General features: G+C 34.5%; 1 protein-coding gene across 4 annotated transcripts in view; it reads right to left on the bottom strand.

Moving 5' to 3' along the window:
* Window positions 1-3,236: 3,236 nt before the first annotated feature.
* LOC100371016 (uncharacterized) overlaps window positions 3,237-21,162 on the bottom strand; it is a 35,608-nt gene continuing 17,682 nt past the window's right edge. For 2 of the 4 annotated variants that reach the window (XM_085493860.1, XM_085493861.1), the window contains 10 exons: window positions 20,887-21,030; window positions 19,422-19,617; window positions 16,479-16,514; window positions 14,919-15,017; window positions 14,311-14,421; window positions 13,606-13,671; window positions 12,951-13,360; window positions 11,613-11,630; window positions 9,094-9,130; window positions 3,237-8,312 (listed from right to left, as the gene is read on the bottom strand). In XM_085493860.1, the coding sequence (XP_085349986.1) occupies window positions 8,052-8,312; window positions 9,094-9,130; window positions 11,613-11,630; window positions 12,951-13,360; window positions 13,606-13,671; window positions 14,311-14,421; window positions 14,919-15,017; window positions 16,479-16,514; window positions 19,422-19,617; window positions 20,887-21,030 (1,378 nt within the window). In that variant the 3' untranslated portion in view covers window positions 3,237-8,051. The remainder of the gene's footprint in view (window positions 8,313-9,093; window positions 9,131-11,612; window positions 11,631-12,950; window positions 13,361-13,605; window positions 13,672-14,310; window positions 14,422-14,918; window positions 15,018-16,478; window positions 16,515-19,421; window positions 19,618-20,886; window positions 21,031-21,162) is intronic. The other 2 variants (XM_085493862.1, XM_085493863.1) reach the window with 2 other exon arrangements.

Here is a 21,162-nt window from a genome sequence, read left to right on the forward strand (position 1 = left end):
TCAGTCACAGATAGCAGTCAGTATTATCAACTTGCTTCTCACTGCCACTTTAGTCTTGATTGACAACTAGCAGCCACTTCAGTCACAGATAGTAGTCAGTATTATCAACTTGTTACTCACTGCCACTTTAGTCTTGATTGACAACTAGCAGCCACTTCAGTCACAGATAGCAGTCAGTATTATCAACTTGTTTCTCACTGCCACTTTAGTCTTGATTGACAACTACCAGCCACTTCAGTCACAGATAGCAGTCAGTATTATCAACTTGTTACTCGCTGCCACTTTAGTCTTGATTGACAACTACCAGCCACTTCAGTCACAGATAGCAGTCAGTATTATCAACTTGTTTCTCACTGCCACTTTAGTCTTGATTGACAACTAGCAGCCACTTCAGTCACAGATAGTAGTCAGTATTATCAACTTGTTACTCACTGCCACTTTAGTCTTGATTGACAACTAGCAGCCACTTCAGTCACAGATAGTAGTCAGTATTATCAACTTGTTTCTCACTGCCACTTTAGTCTTGATTGACAACTACCAGCCACTTCAGTCACAGATAGCAGTCAGTATTATCAACTTGTTACTCACTGCCACTTTAGTCTTGATTGACAACTACCAGCCACTTCAGTCACAGATAGCAGTCAGTATTATCAACTTGTTTCTCACTGCCACTTTAGTCTTGATTGACAACTACCAGCCACTTCAGTCACAGATAGCAGTCAGTATTATCAACTTGTTACTCACTGCCACTTTAGTCTTGATTGACAACTACCAGCCACTTCAGTCACAGATAGCAGTCAGTATTATCAACTTGTTACTCACTGCCACTTTAGTCTTGATTGACAACTACCAGCCACTTCAGTCACAGATAGCAGTCAGTATTATCAACTTGTTTCTCACTGCCACTTTAGTCTTGATTGACAACTAGCAGCCACTTCAGTCACAGATAGTAGTCAGTATTATCAACTTGTTACTCACTGCCACTTTAGTCTTGATTGACAACTACCAGCCACTTCAGTCACAGATAGCAGTCAGTATTATCAACTTGTTTCTCACTGCCACTTTAGTCTTGATTGACAACTAGCAGCCACTTCAGTCACAGATAGTAGTCAGTATTATCAACTTGTTTCTCGCTGCCACTTTAGTCTTGATTGACAACTAGCAGCCACTTCAGTCACAGATAGCAGTCAGTATTATCAACTTGTTTCTCACTGCCACTTTAGTCTTGATTGACAACTAGCAGCCACTTCAGTCACAGATAGCAGTCAGTATTATCAACTTGTTTCTCACTGCCACTTTAGTCTTGATTGACAACTAGCAGCCACTTCAGTCACAGATAGTAGTCAGTATTATCAACTTGTTACTCACTGCCACTTTAGTCTTGATTGACAACTACCAGCCACTTCAGTCACAGATAGTAGTCAGTATTATCAACTTGTTTCTCACTGCCACTTTAGTCTTGATTGACAACTACCAGCCACTTCAGTCACAGATAGTAGTCAGTATTATCAACTTGTTTCTCACTGCCACTTTAGTCTTGATTGACAACTACCAGCCACTTCAGTCACAGATAGCAGTCAGTATTATCAACTTGTTACTCGCTGCCACTTTAGTCTTGATTGACAACTACCAGCCACTTCAGTCACAGATAGCAGTCAGTATTATCAACTTGTTACTCGCTGCCACTTTAGTCTTGATTGACAACTACCAGCCACTTCAGTTACAGATAGCAGTCAGTATTATCAACTTGTTTCTCACTGCCACTTTAGTCTTGATTGACAACTAGCAGCCACTTCAGTCACAGATAGCAGTCAGTATTATCAACTTGTTTCTCACTGCCACTTTAGTCTTGATTGACAACTACCAGCCACTTCAGTCACAGATAGCAGTCAGTATTATCAACTTGTTTCTCACTGCCACTTTAGTCTTGATTGACAACTAGCAGTAGATTATAGTATAACATGTGATGTTACATATTATTTTTGGAATTATTGAAATTCAATCTTACTGCCATTTTGGTCCAAAAAAAAGACAACAAAAAAACGTGTCAACTGTTTCTCTTGCATGCTTTTGGCTAATCAAATGTTGGGTTACTGAAGCATGTAATTTTTTTTACATGTGTATGGTTGGGTATTGAAACTGAATTCAAAACTAAATTTGTGCACATACATTTGAGATCTCAAACGTACATTTATGAGAGTAGAGTCTCATTTTGCATGACAAGGTCACGTGAGTTGCGCCTTTTGCGATGCTCCAAACCCAATACACTCCTGACAGAACGATGTAGTTTTTCACTTTCCCCCTAGACGATTTTTTGTCTGTACCAATCAAATTGCAGGAACGTCAAATAGTGACGGCCATCAATAAGTAACCATTCACGACAGAGTTTAATTATTTGTTGACATATGTGATAAGATGCTGTCAAATTTCTGTCCAATGTTAATCATCATGTTGTCTGAATTTTGTTGACAATGCAAACACTGCTTTGATTAATGGTGTTACCATGACCACCGAAATGAATATTCAATGAAACTCATTGCAAAGGTATTATGTAAAGTGTTCATACAGTACGCCATATTATGTTCCTGTGTTCACTATATTTGTGAATGCCCAGCAAAATGATGCATTTTTTTGGATTAGATGAACCAAACACAAAACAATAACGATCAGAAATTATGTGCAGTCTTTATAACGCTTCTATTTTGGTTAAATTGTCATGTATCTGTTATAACTAGTTCAGCTGATCCAGGGACAACTTCATAAATGCAGAAATTGCAATACTGCCCTCAGTGGCAAATATTGGTTAGTCAATCCTCGGGCGCGGACATCCGGGCATTTTCACCGCCTGGCAACCCGCGGCGGTGAAAACAAAGGCCCAAAACTCGCAGAAAATGGTACTTTGGGATGACTGTTGAGACTCCTCTGAACAGTGTAACAAGATTAGCCCTACGTGTGTAACATATATAAATTTGGTTGTTCGGGATTACTTCAAAGTTGAGTTTGTGTTGTTTTTTCAAATTTTCACCGGCTCGACCGGCATTCCACAGCAGCGCGCACAGAGCCCATAGAAATGCATGTACAGTGATGCGCGTCGTAGCAACGTGGAACGTCCTGTGACGTAGCTCCGCCCCCGAGGATTCATACAAATATTGGGCTCTAGAGGGCGATATTTGCTGAAAACTAAAGGCAATTATATTTCACATATTAATAGACCATACTAAATCAACACATAATACTACTATTAAATAGCTTTTAATTTCTGTAATGAGCAAAGTAAACAGTTCATGCAGATAATCAAAAAAACATTGGCAGTATAGATCTATGCTTTAAAACATGTTTCAATATTGGTGTTCGCAAACTGGTAGTGGTCGGGTACGCTGGATCCATGGAGTTCATTAATAACAGAGAATATGAATATATCCAGTGTTTATTACACTATACAGTAGGTAGCATAATTTCAGGAGTTGTGTGTGTACAGACAAACATTGTGAGGAGTCATTCCCATGATCGTGTCCATCCCCTGTATTACAGACATTATCTAAAGTGAGAAAAATCCTTGGTTACAGACATACTGTAGAATACTTTATTTTCGCTGAAGGGATGATTCCGTGCAAATAAAATCCAGCAAATATACTTTCTTTCCTATATTTAGCTCACAAAAATCAGTGAAAATAAATTCAACACAAAACGCCCAAAAAGTCTTTTCAGCAAAAATTAATTCCAGCAAAAATAAATTACTCCACAGTAATAAAAAATAATTGAAGTATATATGCAGGAGTGCATTCAACTCTAGGCAAAAGGAAATATACATGTGGCCAACCAGTCACTGTCATTAGCAGGGAATTGTTCAGTGTTATACATAAATGCCTAGATATAATGCTAGTAATATCTTATTACCTATGCAAATGCACACCATATGTCAAAGAGGAAAATACTCTGTTCCTTGGCCAGCATGAAAGCTGTATGCGAGGAATTTCCGATTATAAGTGATTGGCAATACTCGCATCGACAACATTTTCAAATAATAACAGTTTTGGTTAAAGAGTACTAGCAATGTATCCAGGCATTAGTGCATAATAAATTGAACATTGCGTTCTATTATAGGGTACTTAAAGGACGGCAGTCGTCGTGCCGCGTCCTGTTCTATATTGGACTCATAGTGACGTATACAACGTGTGTAAAATACATTGTTTATTTACATGAAATTCGAACACACGCTACGCGACCACTGTGTTTTAAATTAATGAGATGCGATGTAAATAAATAATGCCATGAAATTTCTGTAAACGGGAGAGGCAGATATAAAACGGAATAGCCATATGTGATACTTTAGCACTACACAAACTAGCATTACTTGATAGGGGAATAGAGCACTAGCAACACATGGAAATTACCAAATATGGTAAGCTACAAAGTTCAAAGGTGAGGCATGCTAAGGCGTGTTCTTAAAGTTTGCCAAAAAACAAATCGTAAAAATATCAGATCTTCCATGTAGAATTGTAACTTACCCTCAAACACAAAAGAATATTTTTAACTGACTGAAAACGTAAAAGAAACATTTGTTTCAACTTTGAAAATTGATGTTCGCCACATACTAGTAGAAGAAACAGCCTTTGACTCTCCCACCTCTTAAATTCAAGCCACATTATATATTATTAAACAAATATAGAAAACATGATTGTTACTCTAAACATTTCAAAAAATAGTTATAAGAAAAAATCTCTTGTAGGCATGTATTACACATTGTAATTTTATATATTTTACATTCATAAACATTAAACCAGTCATTAAATTAGAAACAATGTACTCAAGCATTCTCTTCTTTTTTCAGCTTCTAACAATACAGTTGCAAAATATGTACTATCAGAGGTACATTACTTGGGGTTTGCAACTCGCATAGTACTGTATGGTGACATCATGTCAAGATTCCATTCAAGTCTCTTCTCGTAGATAGCGAGACTGAGGCTACGACCTTCTGACATGACATATATCAATGTTCAAGGTTTGTAATGAAAAAATAAAACTTTTCTTGTCACTATCGTAGTGAAAAATGTAATACATCGAAAATGTACAAAAAATATAGTTCTCGTAATCCGTCATATCGTGGGCAGCTATTTTGATCCACCTGGACATCCCAGTATCCTAGTTACCTCGGGCATGCGCATTCGCATTTTTCTGAGTTGGAACGCTTATGCGAGAGTGAGATTGTGATGGGATCTTGGTATCATGTCACCGTTGTTACAAACCCCAAGTAATGTACCTCTGGTACTATTTATTGACTTTTTTTTTAATGATTGACATATTTTGAAATCAGTATTTATGATGTTGGTGTTTTGAATAAATGTAAATAATTAAGCATTGGCAATATTCTGTTGCTATGGCAATAATACCCATTTTTTGTCCTCTATTGCATAATCCTTGTTTAGTTTTTAAGAAATTATAGAAATTATTTTTGGATGTATTTATTGAGTAGTTAGCACTGTACTCGATGTGTGCTTCAAACATAAGAGATACTGTAAAATCGCTGGAATTAATTTCTGCTGAAATGACTTGTGTGTTATATGGAATTTATTTTCACTGATTTTTGGCGAGTTGAATGTAAAAGATAGGTAAAAAGGTATGTTTGTTGGATTTTATTTTCACTGAATCATTCCTTCAGCGAAAATTAATTTCAAGCGAAAATAAAGTATTCCACAGTAATTATTGCCCACAAGATTGTTGTAACACTGCCCATTATGTCATGTGCAAAAAATGTTTTCAATAGGTGATTTTCTGTTCATTGCGAGATCTTGCATAATGCGAGAAAGACACACGGACCAAAAAAATTAAACGTTTTGAATTTCTTTTTGTATAGCTCAATATCAGAATTGAATATCATCAAATGTGTATAGCACATTCTTGGGTGTGAAAATACCCCAAAATTATGTTTGTCCTGATTTTACATTAAATTTCACACAAAACATGGGATCCTGCAATAAGAAGAAAATCTACAGAGCAGATGGTACTATTGCCCACAACATTGCTGTGTGACAGTGCCCTCTATGGTCATGTGCAGAAAGGTGAGCAGTTAACATGTACATTTTATCGCTGGGAAAGGCAATTTTTTTTTTTTTTCAAAATGCCAAATCTAATATATATAATCTTGTGCTGTCCAGTTCTCAAATTTAGGAAATGTTTTTACATTTTAAATCAGTTTACAAACTTAATTTATATATATATTGCAATGACAATACCAGTCACTGTCAGTATATCATGCAAATAATCAACTGTTCCATTTCAAGCCAACTTGTTTTCATCAAAAATGTTGTTAAAAATATTCATATATGCGACATCAATTTCTGTGTTTGGTCCTAAATTAACATTGAAAATAAAGAAAACAAAAAATATTGCACCAAGAATCACTGTACCAGCATTGAAGTTAAAGGGTGGCAGTCGTCATGCCGCGTCCTGTTCGATATGGGACTCATAGCTGCGCGACAACCACCGCGCTTTAAACATTTTTGACAAACATTGTTTGGCAAGAAACAAATCAGCATAGAACTTTTACAAACATAAAATGTAGATATTATAAAAATTTTAAATTTTGAAAATCAGATTTATACATATTAATTCAGTAAGTTTTTTTTATAATGGTCTCTCGCTGGTAACAGATTCAGAAATCTATCACACACACTGAGTCACCATTTGTTCAGACTTGATAAAGAAAGGGAAATTATAATAAATTTGTTTTTATCTATTTATAAATACATTATCATTTAAAAGTTTCTCTGATCTGCATTTGACTTCACAGAATTGGTGATTGTTCTAGTGGCTTGTGATACATCAATGAATTCTGAGAGCTAGAATATGCACACAGTAACTATAACATTAGACTGGCAAAGTCGGGACTTCTTTTTTGTTTTACAAAAAAAATATAATTGTCAATTTGGCCTTTTTAGCGTGATCACGATAACATATATTTTTTTTAATTCAAAATTACACCTATGTTTGAAAAAATTGCCCCGACTGTGGCCAGTCTACTATAACATGTCAAATTTCATTTTCACGGATGTTTGCTTTTTGTTTGTACAAATCCAGTAACCAATGAATAACAAGACACAATAGGTTATAACAAATGAGGTGGGAAATTGCATCAATCTTTTCACCACCAGACTTTATCGCACAAATTTGTCTGCACTTTTCTTGTAATCTTTATTATTTCTGAAAATGAACCCTAATTTTGGAGCCAACAGACAAAATTTAAGTCAATTTTAAGTTTTTAATTAAAAATGTTGCTATTTTTGTCCCAATCATCTGGAGGAAAGTGCAGACTATAAACAGGACTATTTTGTGATGAACTGGTGGGAAAAAAGTTGATGGGTAATCTGCATATCAATCAATCGACCAAACACATCTCTGGACATTGCAGAATCACCAAAAAAGACAAACAGTAATAACTACATTGTACTTATAAATGTAAATGATTATAAAACCTATAAGTTCCCTTCGATGGCCATTAATGTTGATATAAAAGTATTGGCAAGCACTCAAATTTCCTTTTGCAAAAACACAGCCGAACTGAAAGCTTCCATGAGTAGGTGATATTGATATGAGGTTATTATGAGGATACCAAAAAGTATGCACAAAGACAGGAGTATCGACCGATGTGCAGCAGAGGTTGATGCGATAGCATACTGTCTGAGTTAGAGATTGAATCTGGTTTTAACCAGTTAGAGATTGGATCTAGATTTACCCAGTTAGAGACTGAATCTGGTTTTAGCCGTTAGAGATTGGATCTGGTTTTAGAGATTGAATCTTGTGTTGACTAGCTGCTAGCAACCATCATATCTAACATGGATCTCTCTCTGTCACTGTACGAGCAAGGTAGCCTAAGTAACAAAAACGAGAGACGTATTGTCTACCTCTAGATGACATCAAGTCATCATATTCTTGAACAGCCAAGCTAATTCGCAATGCAGTTAAATACACAAATGTGTACTACTGTTGCATTGTGGGTATTACAATGAAATACAAATACTGTAATTGCAAATACCAATCTTTCAGAAATCATCTCAAAACTGATATGATTTTGGCTTTGGTAGCATTGACTTTTTACTTCCAGTCGATGGCGGTGCTACAGACGTTCGTGACTTGAGGCCATTCATCGGTTGGTAACTCACTGGAGTCAGCTTTTTAGAACTTGACTGCTGTATCAATGTGGGAGTATCTTTATTATCCAGCGTGTTATCATTTAGTGGATGATTACGTTTTGGCAAGAATGCGTTGCTTTTGGAACCGCTCTTCTTTACAGTGTTGTCTCCCTTAGTAGTCAGCTGTTGATAAATGCAAAAATTGTTTTGTTAAAATTGATAACAGGACGTCTGTCGGCTGGCTGATATAACTCCGCTATCAGTGATGTCTGGAAGCAGTATAGAAGTAGTTTAAAAATAATGTCATGTAATGACCAAATCTAAAGAAGCCCACCAAGTTACCTATTTTCATTTTCAAGAAGTCAATAATAGAATATGGTTAACAGTTTTTCATAAAAAGTACAAAATGTAAACTTGGTGACAGATAATCAGGAAGAACAGTTTTCAGCAACCTTTTCAAATTAGCAACTTGTGTTAAACTGAAAATATTATATCAAGGCCAACACAAGAGGGAAGAACTTACACACATTATCAGTTGCTATAGCAACAAAATCAGCTTGTATTTTTTTTTTTTTTTTTTTATTAAAAACAAATTCTGAGTGGACAGTGAAAAGGCTTAGGATTTTAAAATGGCAGGTATCTTAGGTAATATAAAATTATATATTCATTAGGAATATTACTATTTTTTCTTCCTTGATGCTCATGGAGTGAATATATCCAGTGAATCACACAAGTGTGGACAACCAATCAACTCACTCAACACCATACTGAGAATTTGATTGGTCAGTCAGTTTACATGTAATGTACATCTGTGAAAGAGCCAATCGGAAACAAGATGACCCATATTATAATGAGTATGATAATGAGTTTGTTTCTTGTAAGCTCACTTCCACTCAGTCATACATTTCAACGCACATAGCAAAGCTGTGTAAAGAAAGCAAGCAGAAGAAATGAACAAAAATACCTCTTTAGCTTGGGAATTAGCAGAGTGGTGACCTTTACTGTAAGTGGAAAGAACAAAAGCAGAAAAGCAACATCCAATTAGGAAAGGCATAAATGAACTACAAAAGTACAATGCTATTGTTTGTGAGTGATTCCGGTAAAATACAATGCTATTGTCTGTGAGTGATTCCGGTAAAATACAATGCTATTGTCTGTGAGTGATTCCGGTAAAATACAATGCTATTGTCTGTGAGTGATTCCGGTAAAATACCATGCTATTGTCTGTGAGTGATTCCGGTAAAATACAATGCTATTGTCTGTGAGTGATTCCGGTAAAATACAATGCTATTGTCTGTGAGTGATTCCGGTAAAATACAATGCTATTGTCTGTGAGTGATTCCGGTAAAATACAATGCTATTGTTTGTGAGTGATTCCGGTAAAATACAATGCTATTGTTTGTGAGTGATTCCGGTAAAATACAATGCTATTGTCTGTGAGTGATTCCGGTAAAATACAATGCTATTGTCTGTGAGTGATTCCGGTAAAATACAATGCTATTGTTTGTGAGTGATTCCGGTAAAATACAATGCTATTGTTTGTGAGTGATTCCGGTAAAATACAATGCTATTGTTTGTGAGTGATTCCGGTAAAATACAATGCTATTGTCTGTGAGTGATTCCGGTAAAATACAATGCTATTGTTTGTGAGTGATTCCGGTAAAATACAATGCTATTGTTTGTGAGTGATTCCGGTAAACTACAATGCTATTGTTTGTGAGTGATTCCGGTAAAATACAATGCTATTGTTTGTGAGTGATTCCGGTAAAATACAATGCTATTGTTTGTGAGTGATTCCGGTAAAATACAATGCTATTGTTTGAGAGTGATTTTAAATTTCCTGGTTTCTATGGGAAACCACATATTCCATGGTTAATTTTGAATAGTTGCTGGTTTTTAATTTAATGCATTTATCCAGTTGATTCAACAGATTACTACAAAATACAAAACAATTATAGATACATTGAGATACATGCTAATGCAAAGCATGGATATATGGCATGTGCAGAATGGGAATGACAACTGGATTAGACAATGTATAAATATGAAGAAAATAAATTATTGAATAAATCAAAACAGTCACCAATTGAAAGAAAGTTTATTGGAGACCGGCCATCCGGTGGCCAATAAATGCAAAATGAGTTTAAAACATCATTATATTGAGATCACAAGTAAATGTAAGTACAATAAACAAAAATAGAAACATGACCATTGGGTTTTCTCTCAAAAAATGTTGATTAGGAATTATTATCAAAATCAAAATCTTGTCTGTTTGGCTCAATCAATGTCATGATCCAAGATAAATTACACCAAATATGACAATACCAACAACAGGTTAAAAATGTGGTGAAAAAGTGACATAAACATGTAAAATGCAATTATTAAAACAAAGACAGTTTTAGATGATGACTATGACAGTTTTGGATGATGAACATGACAGTTTTGGATGATGAATATGACAGTTTTGGATGATGAACATGACAGTTTTGGATGATGAACATGACCGTTTTGGAAGAACATGACAATTTGGATGATGAACATGACAGTTTTGGAGGAACATGACAGTTTTGGAGGAACATGACAGTTTTGGAAGAACATGACAGTTCTGGATGATGAACATGACAGTTTTGGATGATGAACATGACAGTTTTGGATGATGAACATGACAGTTTTGAAAGATGAACATGACAGTTTTGGAGGAACATTACAATTTTGGATGATGAACATGACAGTTTTGGATGATAGACATGACAGTTTTGAAGAAAGATGACAGTTTGGATGATGAAACATGACAGTTTCGGATGATGAACATGACAGTTTTGGATGAACATGACAGTTTTGGAGGAACATGACAGTTTTGGAGGAACATGACAGTTTTGGAAGAACATGACAGTTCTGAACATGAACATGACAGTTATAGATGATAAACATGACAGTTTTAGATGAACATGAAAGTTTTGGATGATGAACATGACAGTTTTAGATGAACATGACAGTTTTGGATGATGAACATGAAAGTTTTGGATGATGAACATGACAGTTTTAGATGAACATGAAAGTTTTGGATGATGAACATGACAGTTTTAGATGAACATGACAGTTTTGGATGATGAACATGACAGTTTTGGATGATGAACATGAAAGTTTTGGATGATGAACATGACAGTTTTAGATGAACATGAAAGTTTTGGAAAATGGACATGACAGTTTTGGGTGATGAACATGACAGTTTTCAATGAATATGACAGTTTTGGATGATGAACATGACAGTTTTTGGATGATGAACATGACAGTTTTAGATGAACATGACAGTTTTATAGGATGACATTTTAAACATGAACAAAAGTGCAGCATATGCATTGTAAGTGCAAACTAAGAACCCTGTTACCCCCCATAATGAATGATACTATGGAATGACCCTATGATGGATGAGTGGTACCATTTAATAATGGGGGGTAAAGGGACAAAACAAGCATTGTTTACCTTCTCCAAAGTTTAAGCCTGCATGTTTGCCAGGGTGAAAATGGAACACATGTTTAAATTTTAACAAAATACAGCATGTACAGTATTTGCTCTATTAGCAGTACAAGCAATCAAATAAGTCATAGTGTTATGATGCAGCAAGAAAAAATACAATTTTTTGTTTATTTTGCTTTTATTAGAAACACATTTTTAATAGAGCAAATACAGTATAATATAAATGAGCGCAGAAAAACCTTTTCCCTACAAACCAATGATGGAATGGGAGGAGTGTTTAAAATTGAACAAAATGTGGGTTCATACTAGTTCATAGAAATTGTAGAGGATCCACCATGAAATGTGACAATTTATAGATTGAGATAGGATTCAATACAAATGCTATATCTTTTACTGAGGGTACTGTAAACGTTTCACAAGACAACATTTTTCAAATCAGTTATAATTGCTTTATAGCAGTGATAATTTCTCCGGGGCCTTATATAACACACAGTGGTGACTTAATTGTCCTAAAAAAAAAATCCGGCAAATCATAAGTATTTCTTGCAGCGAAAGTTAAATTATTTACAGTAGGTATGCAGTTATCTTTCTGAAACTCAACCAAAACATAAATCACTAAAACACCCAAACTCATTCGCAAATTCATTGATGTTCCAAAAAAAAATGATATAAATTTAATTCAATAATGGTATTGCATTAATTTGGTGAGAAAACTCCTCAAATATTTGTACAGACACGGTTTAAAATGCATAATATAATTAACATTTTGGTTGTGAATGTAGATACAAACATTGATGCAATATTAGATAGAAAGAGAAAGACAGTAAGCAGCAGCCATCTGGTCTAATTGGAAGAAGACGCGGACATTAGTAAACACACAGGAAAAGCAAGAGTCTATGGATGCTTGGTGCTCAAATTAAACAAATGACAGAAAATGCTGAAAACACTGAGATCTCACTTAATACACATACTCTCTCAAGTGTTTCACAGTGTTAAATGGCTCAATGTTAATAAATCTACACATACACCCCTCCAAACATGCATCATGGGTAATCTAAACAATTAGTGACCCATAGTTATTCTCCAACTGTTTAAAATCAAACGCACAAGTTGATAGAGATTCATGTTTCTTGAAGACCGACCCATCCCCAGCAATTAACAAGTCGACTCAACTTGATTTGGGAGATTTCAACATGACTCAGAATATCTAAAAAATAAGTCTTGCTGGGAAGGGCAAAATTGTGGGTGTAACAAACTTTTTATTCTGCATAGGACTTTACTCATAGTCGTAATAAAATCAAATTTTTCAAACCATCTAAACAGAAAAGATATTACAGTCCTTACCTAGATAGCATTGGCTGTGTCGTCTGTGTCTTGCTCACCACCACGACTGTTGCTATGGCAGCCTTGTTACTGTCCTTACTGACTTTAGATTCAGTTTTGTTTTCTCTCCCAGGATAGGACACAGCCTCTTTCTCAGTTCTAGGATGTGTTGACTGTTGTTTCCCGGTATATGTTCGAGCACCAAATCGATTGGATTCTGTTTTGGGTTTCTGTAATAGTTCTATCGTGGGAGAAGACTTGTCCTGTCCAAGTCTCCGCAGTTTGTTACCACTTTTAATTCTAGCATTGGCCTCTGACGAATTCTTCGATGTTATATTACAGTTTATTTGCGGTGCCGATAATTCATCAGTATTTGCAGTCCCCTGTAATGACGTCTTAGGCAACAATTGATGTTTTTTCACCTTCGAATCCTGAAACAAATGAAAGTTTTTTAATTTGGTTCCCACTATTGATGGATTCATCACTTTTTAATATTTTTGCTTTTCAATTTTAAATAAAATAAATAGAAAACGACATTAAATTACATATCAAGGGCTCAAAACACTTCTACACTGCATTCATTCATTGTTTCCACATCTTTTACAAAAATGGCCATCAGATGGCCATATCGGATTGAACAACTGCACTTCTGAATTAAAGTTGCAACAATACATACCAATTGTATATCAGTCTGGACTCCGGTATCACTGGTTTCTTTCCTTAGCTGCTCAGATAACTTTCTCTGTAGCGCAAACAGAAAACAATGACACTGCTATTCATTATACGCGCAGATGAATGGAAAAGTTTACCTGAAATGTTGACAAAACTTGACACTGCTCTAACTAAACATCCTAAAGCCACGAACCACATACAGAAACTACCTCTCTCACTAAACCTGATAGAGGGCAGTACAACGTATATTCTCAGCTTAAAGGTGCAAAGCATACTAGACTTGAAAAGCACAAGTGCTACATATAAAAGCTGTCAAATTGTACCCAGACAGATTGTACCCTGATTTATACTGCTTAGAAAACAGTGGGCTACAGAAATTGACCCAGAACCTCAGGGTGCAAGACAAACATATGCTAAGCTCTGCACCTCCACTTAAAATCTAAATGAAATGATTAAATAAAATACTTTCATGCAAGTTTAAAATAGGAATACCCTGTATTTTATAGGCCATTGACATTTGTAAGCACAATTGCAAACAAACTTTACAAGATGACAGTGATTACCAGAGTGTGTTAGATTTCGTATCATTAAAGTAAAAAATGTAAAATTACAGCAAAAAAATATATATTGGTTTGTGTCCTCATATTGGCTATCCTACGGCTTGGCAAATAATCACCAAATTACCCACAATTCCCAGTATAATACTTACCACCTGGTCTTGTAAATTCTTGATATGTTTGTCTTTTTCATTTGTTAATTTTATCCAGTCTTTTTCCTGGCACTCTAACTGATATTTTTTGTATCTTAACTCTTGATTTTCCTGGAAAAAAAAAGTGTACAATTTTAATCTGAAATTATTTTATAAAATTTCCAGCAATGAGTTCTTACCATTGGTATTATGACATTATCTCTGCCAAGATCTAATAGAAGATAACTTCCATGCTTAGCATTTGAAAAAAGAAGATGATGACACAGCGTATGAACATGGGTAAATCAACTACATTGACAAGGTAATTGCCTTACAGTCAACTGATTGTTCAGAACTCAAATGTTTGCAGGACAATTTAATCGCAAGACATTTAAATCATTTAATCTTGTTGAACCAGAAAATGACAAAATTAAAATCATTGATCGTTATAAATTAGGAAGACCAAATTCAAAAAATTCGCAATGGTACTTTGGAAGACAGCATTGCACATGATAAGATTGCAGCCTGGTTAGTGATTGGGCACTCAAAATGTGAAACAGGTCGCTGTGTAAACTAAAATAATGAAGGAAATGTTATGTACTAATAGATGAATCTTTACACTGACTAACCTGAAAAAGTATATCAACATTGTATCCAGGTGGTAATTTCTTTCCTTCTGGACTGGTAGGTTCACTGCCATATGGGCTACTGGTGGCACTTGACATAGCCTGCAGGAATATAATAACATTGTTCATTAATCTATCACTGAAATGCTGCAATAAAGCAACATGCTAGAGGGTAATAGATTAATTAATAGAGATCTTTATGGTTTGGATATGTTTTCTACATTTCATCTGTTTCAGACGTTGGGTAATGTTCTATACTTATGTTAGTCCTATTTTTAGTTACTGTCAAATAATTTATTTTAGCTGGAATAAATTTTCGCTGAAAAGACATTTTGGGTATTTTGTATGGAATTTATTTTCACTGATTTTTTTTACAAGTTGAATGTAAAATAAAGGAAAAAAAGGTATATTCGCTGGATTTTATTTTCACTTAATCATTCCTTTAGCGATAATAGCAAAAATTAATTCCAAGCGAAAATTAAGTATTTTACAGTAGTTGACCCATATTATGAATTATTCTACAGCACAGTAAAATCTATACTAAAAAAGGGTAAATTATTCACTGGGTTTTAATTTTGCTTATTTCGCTGACTTGGAAAAATATATAAAATTCAGCATAGGACATATTATCTAAATGATAAAACCGTGAATTTAAAACCCCCTGAATATGCCTGAAATGGTAAATCAGCGAAATTTAAACCCAGTGAAAATTAGTCATTTTAGGTAATATTGAACAAATGTCAATCATTTCAAGTTGCTATAAAATACTTCATTTTATTTGGAATAAAGACACTTGGCTTTTATTATATAAAGTTTACTCTCACTAAGTTGTGATGAGGTGAATGTACAATATAGGAAAAAAAGGTATTTTCACTGGATTTTATTTTCACTGATCTATCCATTCGCTGAAAATATATTTCAAGTGAAAATACGGTATTCTACAGTATATGAATTTGTTTTCGACCTAGTTCCATATGACACTAATCAAAAGTTCTGGATTTATTGTATTTTATTCTACTAGAAGCACATCTTCAATGAAGACACATATACTGTATTTTCTTTATTTGAAGCGCATATCCAACAGAGGCATTTTAGGTGGCACTTTACATTCCCCAAACTCTCACTAATTATTTATCAGTGTCAAAAATTAATACACAATTTAACAGTTAATTAACAGTAAATTGGTGATTTTCCGTTCAACTGCGAGATCTTGCATATTGTGTGAAAGACTGAACATCTGCCGCAAAAAACGAACGATTTGATTTTGATCTCAAAGTCAAAAGACTGATATTTGACAGGGAAATATTGGGTTCAGATACCCTTACATCAAAATTGATCATTATCAAATGTGTACAACACATTATTATTGTAAGCATACAAATATTCCCCGAAATACTTTCACGTTCGAATCCAGCGCTATGTTTGACACCACTACAAAGCTATTGTTTATTCTGTTTTACGTTCGATTACACGGGATCTCGCAGTGATCAGAAAATGGTTTATTGTAATGGTTGACATTTTAAAACCTGTGTACAAAAGATGCACCAAAAACCAGATGTTTACCTTTAAAACTGGGTCAAATGGAGACATGGTATCAGCCTGAAAAAAAAAAAAATCATTCATTCAGTATATTATTTAATTATAGATTAAATTTTCAATTAACACTGCTGATCAACTAAATAGATACATCTTTGAAAAGTAACATTAGTGTTTGGTATTATATCATCATAGTGTAGTGTTTTTATGAGTCCTATTCACATACATGTACATTGCATAAATGAAATTTTAACACATATTATACAGCAACTGTGCCTCTTCAATTTAATTTTATATAATAAAGTAACCTCTCTGAATTGGAAATACAAGACCAACAGGTTTTGATCTGATATGTCATAACCATACGGCAGATACTAACTACTATAGCACTGAGATGAATACTGTTCAGATTCTAATCCAGAATGCATGATTGAGCGGTTCACACCAATTTCTCACAACCAAAATTTGTTGGAGTGTGTGCAATTTTTATGCATTTTTTCCCAGGGTAGTAATTTTAAGGAATGTCAATCACACTCTCAGAAAGCCACCAACGAGCATCACACAGCAGGCTCTAACCTGAAACCCACAGGGCAAGCGAAAGAAGGGAAGGCCTAAGAACAGCTGGAGAAGGGACACTGAGGCAGAGATGAGGAACATCAGTAACAGCTGGCACGACCTGAGAAGGAAGGCCCAGAGACGAGTACAGTGGAAGATGATCATTGGTGACCTGGGGCAAAGGGCCCAAGTAATCACACAGTATTTGCAAGTATATGCACATTTTGTGACCTTTTTCAACTGTAAATTTTGTATTTCCAATCAGAAATCATTGCTTTCTGATCTGGAAAACTGAACATAATGAGCATCCCCCCCAACAATGTGTTATGATATGTTATTTACATAATTATGTACCAACTCTTCCCAAAGTGCTGAACATTTTCAGAAATATATATTTTTCAAAATGATTGAGAATGTAAACAATGTAATTGTAAGCACAGAGACCCTAACTGACAGGAACGCCATGTAAACATTCACACAGATCAAAAAGGTTGAAAATTATCCCATACATAATTAGGCTATACATTTGTATTTAATATATTTATGAACTGTATTTAATTTCACATCACCATTCAAGTACCAAATTAAAGGAAACATCAATTCAAACAACATAATGACCTCTAAAAAAAAGCTCCACAAATGTAGGAGAATGCAATTTACAGTTTTTTATATCACTTTTCATTCTCTAGATATTCAACTTATCATCTGTATTATGTAGTCAGCCATCTTGATTTTCAAGCAAAGGATTATGGGTAAAGTATGACATCATGGAATCTGTTGTCAGAAATTGAGAAAATGATTTCACATATAACTTCAAAAGTTTAACTTCAAATTGGCTGAAAGTTTAGAGATTGGTAGCATACATGTACTGGTGCCATCCATGTTTATAAAATAGTTGTCATGGACACGGAACTAAAAATATTTATTTTTATGTTTTTCTACCTAATTCTCAAATTTCCTTATATTGTTTACAATTTACCAATGTGAGTAGGTTATATAGGTGATATATCACATGTTGACCACAATTCAGTATGAACACATTCTGACATTTTCTGAAAATGGCTGATTTCAAAGAATGCATTTTAAAAGTAAATTAAATGTTTATCAAAATTTTAGTAAGATCTATTTACCTTGATTTCACGACATGATGAATTTCAAAGAAGCAACATCTGTAACTTCTCTGATTTTTTATTTTTAATATCAACTGAAAAGATGGCAGGTTGCTTACAGGTCTCCAGAGGATGATGCCCTTTATTGAAATCCAGATTTGTCAAGAGAACCAAAGAGATTATGGTAGAAGCTGACAACTTACCCGGGCCCCGGGCGGAATGCCAAAAAAAAATTTCTATTTTGAGAAGCTACAAGCTTTTCCTGAATGCCTCTCACTCTAATTTCATTTCTCATTCCCCATAACAGTGTGTGTTGTGCATCATAATTTTATACAGTCTCCATCACATGACCAAAATAGCGACTACTTGACCGTTAGTTTTCACACCGCTTCTCATAACAATGTCAATTTGTCAATGCACAATTGTGTCTAAACCAATATTTGAGTAAGATTTGGTCACATTTATGTGGTTATATTTGAACAAACAAAATCACAGGTATTGCGAAGCAATTATAATAGCACTTTTTAAAAGGTGAAACAAGTACTGAAACAGCTTTCATGATGATAACAGATGAAATGTGCTTTACCGGTACTCACACAATAAACTGCAATTGTTTCCTATGGCATTAACTTGGTTGTAATCTTTTTTTTTTTTTCATATTTTAAAAACCTGATCGTGTTTAAATTATGTCGTTGGTAACGTTTAATATAGATTGTTGATCTAAAATGAATGACTTTCATCATTTTCATCTAAGCTTCACATTGAATATCCTCTAGTTCATACAATGTTTGTAGTGCAGTTTACTTTGTTGCACCACTTAAAATACAATCTGTATATTTACTGTTGATATGCAAATGAGTAAAAAGGTCCTATCCGTGTAGTATTCCACTGGATACTTTTATCCCTTATGCAGTTAAGTCCATGGAAAATTACAGCAGGCAGGATTAATACTTGTGTATTTCGTAATGAATATGAAGAAATCAGGAAATTGGTTTAGAAATGTCAATCTAGAAGTTTGCAATAATGTTTCTGACAATATGCAAATTAATATGTTAATCAATGACTGATATGCAAATGATATGAGCTGGTTGTAGGGTGTGATGTATTTGAAATATGTATTCTTTGATGTTGATATTATAAATAAAAAATGTTTAAACATGAATTGAATGGAATGCTGGGTTAAGCAATCGCTGAACGCAATTTAAAGTAGGCCACCACGATTCAGCAATTGTGGATGACATGGTTAATTACAACATTGCTCAAAATTTCACATTATATGCCTCCCCACATTTAATCTACTACTCACATTCTGTAGCATTCGTTTTAGTCTTAAGAGCATGGTCTTGACTCCAGTGACATCACCTACTAGCTGTCTGTAGGAATGGGTATCAATTTCCACAGCGTCTGCATCGTCTAGCGGCATTGACATATGACGCGGAGGGCGAAATGAACTGGGAGTACTGTAACTACGTCCTCTGGCAGCCAGATGTAGCTGTTTAAACCTAGGTAAAGGAAAATATAACAAAATCAGTGTTTAGTAAAAAAAAAGTGTAAGATTTAACGTTTCCAAAAATGAGCAACTTGGAATTGTAATTTAATGATTAAGCTAAATCAGTACAGAAGTTTCAGAGAAACAAGAACAGTGTGATTAATAAAACAATAACAAGTCAGCTTCATGCTCCAACTACCAGGTAGCTCAGCGACAATGAGTTAAAACTCGATAAAACATTAAAAAACATATCAAAAAACATTTTGAATACAAATACATGTAGGCATTACATTGTTTTGATGAAACATTCAGAATACTTGGTGAGTAATAATTAGGTAAAAAAAAATAGTAAAACAATAAAGTGGATATAAATCAAAATATTTAAATTCAGTCAATTATATTTTTGTTTGTACATGTACCGGGTATGTCTTAATCATGAAATTAAAAGATATGGCATATACATCGTCGCAATCGCACCCAAAGACAAAAAAATGTTGTGGAGGGGGCAGACATGTAATGGAGGGGGCATATATATACATTTACATGTCATACTAACTCAAAAATATTTACATGTACAACGTATGATGGCCTCCAATACTGCCAGATACCAGCATAGGGGCAGAGATCCTAAATATCTAGCACTAGTCATTTTACATACATGTATATAATTTTGCATAATTACATATAATTGTTTATGGTGATGTAAACACATTTGCATTTTTCTTTTCAATTCCTTTTCTTCCATTGTAATGGACAAGGTGTGAAAAGTTAACTGGGTAATCATGGTAACAATATTCCTTACCGCAGTTAATTTGAATTTACATTATAATGTAGCTACTTAACGAGGTTACAACATTGTAATCACACAGAAGACGCATTAAAAATCAGCTACGTTTAATTGTAACCCGAATAATGTACATTTCCTCAGAGGTAAAGGGAAAAGAAAATACAACCTTGTGAGAGAAAAGAGATTATTAGAACCTTATTCATGAACGTCACACTGATTGTACTGATAGAAATACTGTATTTCTAAAGATGCAATAAATATTATTATTATGATGCAGTATATAATAAATAACATTTTTTCTGTTTATAAGCGCTTCTATTAGAGTAAATACAGTAGCAACCTGGGCAATATTTTCCTCTAATTAATGCAGAATATTCTCCACTTCAAGAAGTACATGTATCTGTTAATAGTCAGTCCCAATTCTAGCTGATTCCTGATATAACCCAAAATCCAATATGGTGGAAACGCATTTTTGCCCTAGTCATACACTCTTACCTTTGGGTATATTTATCATTTCCCATTAACGTATTCAATTCATCCAATGTGTCATTACTGGATACAAGCTCTTCCTTTTTCTTGGTTATCCGGGGTAAGGATCCATAAGTTCCTGTCTCTTTCTTCTTTTTTCTCAATGACCCTCTGAAATGTGAACAAATCAAAGACATTTATGAATTAACCAAGTACAACCGCTGTGGCTTCAAGATCTGCAAATGGATTATGTGTCTGTTAATTGATCTGAATAACAATTAAATTAATCTAATTTCATTGGGT

The sequence above is a fragment of the Saccoglossus kowalevskii genome, chromosome 19, assembly GCF_978046115.1.
Source record: "Saccoglossus kowalevskii chromosome 19, keSacKowa6.1, whole genome shotgun sequence".
NCBI classification, from domain to species: Eukaryota; Metazoa; Hemichordata; class Enteropneusta; family Harrimaniidae; genus Saccoglossus; species Saccoglossus kowalevskii.